This window comes from Orycteropus afer, unplaced genomic scaffold (assembly GCF_000298275.1).
Source record: "Orycteropus afer afer isolate SDZICR_OR568_19922 unplaced genomic scaffold, OryAfe1.0 scaffold00160, whole genome shotgun sequence".
Taxonomy (NCBI): Eukaryota; Metazoa; Chordata; class Mammalia; order Tubulidentata; family Orycteropodidae; genus Orycteropus; species Orycteropus afer.
In genome coordinates this window covers 5619121-5626582 of record NW_006921747.1, presented here as the reverse complement: position 1 = coordinate 5626582, position 7462 = coordinate 5619121, and the positions used below count along the sequence as shown (strand labels likewise).

General features: G+C 43.5%; 1 protein-coding gene across 1 annotated transcript in view; it reads left to right on the top strand.

The window, feature by feature from the left end:
* Positions 1 to 7462, top strand: part of GALNT10 (polypeptide N-acetylgalactosaminyltransferase 10) — a 514012-nt gene that overhangs the window by 475651 nt on the left and 30899 nt on the right. The window contains exons 9-10 of the mRNA XM_007946422.2: positions 2083 to 2304; positions 3810 to 3926. Of these exons, the coding sequence (XP_007944613.1) occupies positions 2083 to 2304; positions 3810 to 3926 (339 nt within the window). The remainder of the gene's footprint in view (positions 1 to 2082; positions 2305 to 3809; positions 3927 to 7462) is intronic.

Here is a 7462-nt window from a genome sequence, read left to right as displayed (position 1 = left end):
ATATATACGGTCATATATATCTCAGCTTGATCTCTAATCTGTCAGCTTTATTGAAATATAATTCATATATTATACAACTCATCCATGTATAGTGTACAAGTCAATGTTTTTAGTATTCCTGTATTTGGAGTTGTGCAACCATCACCACAGTCAATTTTAGAACATTTTCATCACCATAAAAGAAACTCTGTATCCATTAGCAGTTAACTCACTATTTCCCCTAACCCCTCAGTCCTAGGCAACCAGTAATCTATTTTCTATCTCTATAGATTTGCTACCAACTGTTAGAGTCCCATGTTATATATCCTTTCTTAGAGCTCTCTGCAGTCCTCTGGCACTGTTCACTCTTGTAATTACTTGCTCATTCACCACTGTAACCCCAGAATCCAGCACAATGTCTAGTATATAATGAGTATTGGATACTTGTAATGATTGAATGAGTCAATAATGAAATAAATTAATGTTAAGGCCAGTTTTGTCAGCTTCCCAAGACCTGTGATGGAAGAGGCAGTGCAGTGAATTGCTTAATATGGCCCTTCTAGGCATAGTCATCCATTTTGTGATGTATAGTCAATCCTAGCCTCTATGCCTAGGATATGGTCCCATTTTGGGATGCATTGTCTGTTGTGTTGATGAGGTAGCACTAGGGTGGGATGTATCTTGAGTTTTGCCTTATTAGAGGGTATAACTCAAGTCACCAACATTAGTTTCCCTGAGGATATGTATATGAATGCTATGGCAAATTTTACTCTCTTGCTCTGGATCCTGCATCTGGTTAATCATCATCTCACTCCTCGTTCTTGGTACTTGAGACAACAGCCAGTTGCCTGATATGGCAATTTAGATTTGTCAGCCTGCAACCACATGAGTGAGGAAAATCCTTCAGACTGAAGCCTGACCCATGAATTTGGTACTTGCCAGCTTCTACTACTGTGTGAGCCATTTCCATTACATTGAAACATGGAACCCTAAGACAGGAGAGAGAGTACTGAGGGGAGGAGGAAGAGTCGATGTTAGAAATGATGGAGTGATACAGCAGTTTGGAAAACTTGGACATTTGGGACATCTTTAACCACAGCCTCATAGGGACCAGCCTTGTGCTGATCCTTCTAGAATTATTTGAGCATAAGGGAAGAAGCTTGTCCAGTAATATAACTTACCCATTCCTTGGCAAGGCACCAGAATATCCATGACTAAAGTTCTTTCTTTTGATTTTTGAAAGCTCTTTGAATCTATAAAATGCACCTTCTGAAATACAAGACCTTCAGAATAGGAGGAAAAAATATGTAGTTATGATGGGTCTCTCCTCGTCCAGACCAAAGAAGAATCACAATTAAAAAAAAAAAAAAAAAAAGAATATGTTGTTGTTGTTAGGTGCCATTGAGTTGATTTCTGACTCATAGTGACCCCTTGTGACAGACTAGAACTGCCTCATATGGTTTCCTAGGCTATAATCTTTGCGGGAACAGATTGCCAGGTCTTCCTCCTGTGGAGCCACTGGGTGGGTTTGAACCACCAACCTTTCAGTTTGCAGCCAAGCATTAATCACCCAAAAACAAACCCATTGCTGTCAAGTCAATTCCAACTCATAACAACCCTATGAGATAGAACAGAACTTCCCCATAAGGTTTCCAAGGGTGTATAAATCTTTACGGAAGGCACGTTCCAAGTTCACTGTCTCAAGTCAGATCTGATTCATAGTGACCCTTACCTGGGTTTCCGAGGTGGTATCACTATGGAAGTAGATTGCCCAATCTTCCTTCCAAGGAGTGGCTGGTGGGTTTGAATTGTCAGCCTTCTGGTAAGCAGTCAAATGCCTTAGGCACTATGCCACCAAGAGCAGACTTCCTAAAACCTCTACTTTGGGTTAGCAGCCAAGCACTTCAACCACTGTACCACCAGGACTCCCTGAAATCACACAGATGGCCTCAGAAACCTTGAGATTTTTTTTTTTTTCTGTCTTGGAGGTCTCAGGCACAACATAATATGAAAAATCTGACCTCTCCCTGCCAGGATTCTGCACCCACCCCTGGCCTTGGTGCTTCAGAAGCCCTGACCCTCCACCTGCCTCTCATCTTCCAGAACCTTAAGCGAGTGGCAGAGGTGTGGATGGATGAGTATGCTGAGTACATTTACCAGCGCCGGCCTGAATACCGCCACCTCTCCGCTGGGGATGTAGCTGCCCAGAAGAAGCTCCGCAGCTCACTTAACTGCAAGAGTTTCAAGTGGTTTATGACCAAGATCGCCTGGGACCTGCCCAAGTTCTACCCACCCGTGGAGCCTCCAGCAGCGGCCTGGGGGGAGGTGAGCCTGCAGGACAGGGTGGGCTGCATTGCAGGGGCCCAGGGAAAAATAAACACACAGACTGTTCACAGACAGGAAAAAGCTGCCGTTAAAGTATAAAATAGAAAACTTTTTCCTTTCTTCCATGGTGTCTCTGTCACTCTGTCTGTCTCTCTCTGTCTCTCTCTCTCTCAACTTCAGGTGGTGTTTTTTATTTGTTCTTTAATGTACTGAGTGAAAAAAAAAAAACTTACAACTTTAAGATATTAGCATGAATTTTACCATTCCTCTTTATATTATGCATCACCAGTTTTCAACGCAAATATAAAAGCATTTAACTCACATGTGAAATTGCTGACATTACACAATCTGTATGTCATACCTCATCTATGCATATGTATTTCAATCTTGCCAGAACAATAGAAACACTACACAAAAGTAACTCAGCTGTTTTTATTTCACTTCTTGAGAATGTGCACATTCTCCAACATTCTCTACCTTGGGCTTACTGATGAGTGAGGAAGGACTGAAAGGAAAAGGACCTATGTACTTTCCTGTCCTCCTTTGGCATCATTTGCTGTGTGTTGATTGGCTAATCCAGGGAAGGAAATGAGTAAAAAATTATATGGGTTCCTCAGTCCTTCTCGAGTCTTACAATACTATCAGGCCTCCTTTGTGTGTTCAAAGCAAGTTCAGGTTTGAACAGAAAGCATGACCTCTCAGACCTGTAGCACCCCCAGTTAATCAGGGCAGTGTTCAAAGTATGGTCCATGGACCACCTGCACCTGGGTCACCTACAATAGGGGCTGTCTTAGTTTCCTAGTGCTGCTGTAACACAGATGCCACAAGTGGGTAGGTTTAAAGAACAGAACTGGGTTTTTGTTTTTTTAAATTCTGGATGCTAAAAGTCCAAATCAGCCATGTTGATTCCTTCCTTAACAGTAGCCTCAGGCATTCTTTGATTCCTTGGCTTATAGATGATCCTCACATTGCATCTGTCTTCCCCTCTGGGTCTCTGTCTATTCTGGTCTTTTTATAACTCAGAATGGATTAGATTTAGGACCCACCCTATACTGATATGACCTCATTAACATAGCAGAAGAAAACCTCACTGTTCTAAACAGGATCACATCCACAGGTTCAAGGGCCAGGAAATCAACACATATTTGGGGGGCGGAGGGTACAATTAAATCGTTAACAGGGACAAGATACGATTCCTTAGCCTACTGAACCAAATTCTTTGGAAACAGAGCCAGGGAGTCTGCATTTCAACAGTCTGTCACCTACAGTATCCCACCACCATGTGACTCTGTGATGCTCTGAACAGACCAGTGTTTTGAGGAGCTGCTCTGTGTGCCTTTACTGAGAGATTTCCGGTACTTCCAATAACCCAGGACAAGCTACATGAAGACAACTCAGAGCTTAACCCGTCTAATGTCTCTGCCTTGTTTCCCTCCGCCCTGCAGGGGCCCAGATAGGCACCTTGAGGTGCCTCACTGGTCCTCTCCTCCCCGCTTCTCTTCCAGATCCGCAATATGGGCACAGGGCTGTGCGCAGACACAAAGCACGGGGCCCTGGGCTCCCCACTGAGGCTAGAGAGCTGTGTGCGGGGCCGTGGGGAGGCTGCCTGGAACAACATGCAGGTAAGAGCCACTCTCCAGGCATAGTGGCCGATTCTTCATCCCATCTGCAGTCTGCAGTGCTCACGTGGTCAGGGCTAGAGGAGAGGCCATGGATCAGCAGAAATGGACAAAAGAAATGTCAGGGGATGACTGGATAAGAACACCATAAAAGAGGACCCCTTCACTTTACAATAAAACCATCAATCCAGACTGTTTCAGTTACAAATGATGGCCACTCAGCCCAAATACAGAGGGAGTTCTTGGCTCGTGTCACTGAAGTCTAGATGATGTCATCTGGGATCTCTCTAGGGTCTCAACTTCACTTCTCTCTCTCCTGCTTCATTCTTAGCCTGGCCCTCCCAGTGTAGTGATGGCAGCAGATGTTTCCATTCCTCCAGTGGAAAGATATGCCTTTTCAGGGGCTGAGGAAGAGCCCTGGGCACTCATGCTTTGCTTCCTCTAAGCCAATCACTGTGCTCTTATTGGCTGGGCCTAGGTGATATGCTCATTTCTGGAGGTATGGTCAGCCACACCTGAATGATAGGGAGGAGCATGGCAGGGAGTGGTTTCCGAAGGGATGTGACCAAAAGAATGAGTGCAAGCCAGCCTGGCAGGAAACGCCACCAGCTTCTTTGAGAAACTGCATTTAGCTTTCTGTGATCCCTTCCTCAGAGCAGTTAACCCAAAGGATGAGAAACCCAAAATCCACTGAACCTGAGTTCAAGCATACATTCTTTTTTAAAAAAAAAAAAAAAAAAAACTTTTTATTGTGATTTGGGTACAGTTTTATAAAGCAGATTCATTTTGCATTCAACAGTTCATAAACATTTTGTTTTGTGACGCTGATTACAATCCCTACAATGTAATAGCTCTCCTCCCATCTCCTCCTTGTGGGTAGCCCTTCCCTATATCCTTCTTACCTATGCGTTCCTGCCTCCCTAGCTTTCTCCCTGTGCACATGCTGCCCTTCTGATCTTCCACAGTTGACTATTCTAAGGAATGCATCTCCTTGGTGTAATGCTTCAGCTCACGGGCCTGTCTGTAGTTTGGCTGAGAGTTGAGGCATAAGAGTGAATCCAATTCCAGGCCCGAAGGGGGACTCAGGGCCATAGTTTCAGGGGTTTCACCAGTCTCTACCTGACTAGTAATCCTGGTCTTTGTTTGTTTGTTATTTTGTTCCACAATATTTTCCTACTCTGTCCAGATCTCCAGTTGTGATCCCTTTCTGAGTGGTTGGCATTGGTAGCAAGGCACCATCTAGTTCTTTGGTCTCAGGGTCATGTACGCTGAAGTTCCCATGGTCCATTGGTCCCTTGGACTAATTGTTTCCATATGTCTTTGATTTTCTTCACCCTTCTTTGTTCTGGGCGAGGAGAAACTAATAGCTGCATCAAGCTTTTAAGACCCCAGTCACTACTCACCAAAGTCAGATATAGGACACTGTTTTTGTGTATTCTGTTGTGCCAGTTGAGCTTGATGTCTGCCATGGCAGGCCATGTTCCTGAATCCACAGGCCTAGTGACTTAGTCCCACAAAGTACTTGGTTGTGGCTAAGAAGTTATCCTAACTTTGTCCTCTGTTATCTCTATAATGTGCATGGACATTTTTATAACATACAAATACATGTGTGGGAGTATCATCTGCCAGACCCATGTTTGCTCATGGGTATATTCCCGTGTATGTGTTCACCTACACATACATACCTGATCTTCTTGCCTGTCTACCTATGTATCTACCTGTAGATTAGTGTTTGTTATTACTGATAAAGCTATCTTATATATGTAATACTATTTACCTTTGTTGTCTGTACCTCTCTCTGTCTTCCTTTTCCTTAGTGATGTTGTGCTGGTCACCACTTTTGTTATATTACCTTTCCTTTCACCCAAATCAATACATGTATTTTAACTAGTCAGCAATTTTCCCTCCCCTACCATCTCTAAACCAAAAAAACCAAACCCACTGCTGTTGAGTCTGATCCAACTCATAGCAACCCCTCCTTGGGTTTCCTAGGCAGTATCACTACAGAAGTAGATTGCCCAATCTTTCTTCTGAGGAGTGGCTGGTGGATTTAAACCACCAGGTTTCTGGTTAGCAGTCAGATGCGTTAGGCACTATGCCAGCAGAGCTCCCACCTCTGGTAACCAGTAAAGAAAATTTCCTTCCCTGTATAAACCTTTCCTTGACTTTTTATAATAACAGACTCATACAGTATTTGTCATTCTGTGATTGACTTATTTCACTCAGTATAATGCCCTTCAAGTTCATCCACATCATGAGATGATTCACGGATTCTTCATTATTCTTTAATGTTGCATAGTATTCCATTGTATGTATGTACCATAGTTTGGTTATCCATTCATCAGTTGATGGGCACCTAAGTTGTTTTTATCTCTTTGCTATTGTGAATAGTGCTGCAAAGAACATAGATGTGCATATATCTATTTGTGTCCCGGGTCTCACCTCTTTAGGATATATTCCTAGTACTAGTATTGCTGAATCAAATGGTATTTCTATTTCCAACTCCCCCCGCCCCACCTTTTTTTTTTAATTGTTATTTGGCTGAAAAATTACAGAGCAAATACACTTTCCATACAACAGTTCACATACACTTTGTCTCATGACATTGAGACATTAGAATACTAATACTAATTAGAATACAATTTACCACAATGCAACATCTCTCCTCCTACTTCCTCCCGATAGTTACCTCTTCCCTGTGTCCATCCCTCCATGCACTCCTGCCCACTGAGCTATCTCCCTGTGCATAAGCAGCCCTTCTTTCTCCCGTGCTTGTTCTCTCCAAGGAGTGTATCTACCTCAGGTAAATGTTCAACTCATATGCTTGTCTATTGTTTGGTTGGAAGCCACAAGTGTGGGTTCAATTCCAGACCTGAAGGGCAGCTAGGGGCCATAGTCTCAGTGGTTCCACCAGGCTCTGTCAGACCAGCAAACCTGGTCCCCCCTTTTTTTTTTCCAAATGATTTTGAGTTTTGTTCCACATTGTTCTCCCTCTCTATCAAGGATCTCCTACATAGATCCTCTTCCAAGTGGTTGACAGTAGTAGCTGGGCACCATCTAGTTCTTCTGGTCTCATAGTCATATAGGTTGCAGATCAGATGGTGTACCAGTCACTAGTACTAATTGTTTCCATGAAATTTTGGTTTTCTTCATTCTTCTTTGCTCTGGATGAGGAGAGACCCATCGTTGCATCTAGATGGCAGTTTGCAAGCTTTTAAGATCCAAATCGCTACTCGCCAAAGTAGGAGGTGGACAATGTTTTGTATAGTATGTTAGGCCAATTGAGCTTGATGTCCTCTGCAACTATGGTCCCAAGCCCACAGGTTCAACTACTCGGTCCCTCTGGGTAGCTGGTTGTGACCAAGCAGTGACTACAACCTTGCCCCTTGTAGCTCCACTATACACCTGGGAATTCAGATCATACACATAAAGTTGTAGGACCATTGTCTGCCAACCCTATACATGTTCTTGGGTGCACTCCCCACTTCATAGGCATACCTAATAGTTCAGCCTGTCCACCAATCTATCCACCCATATAC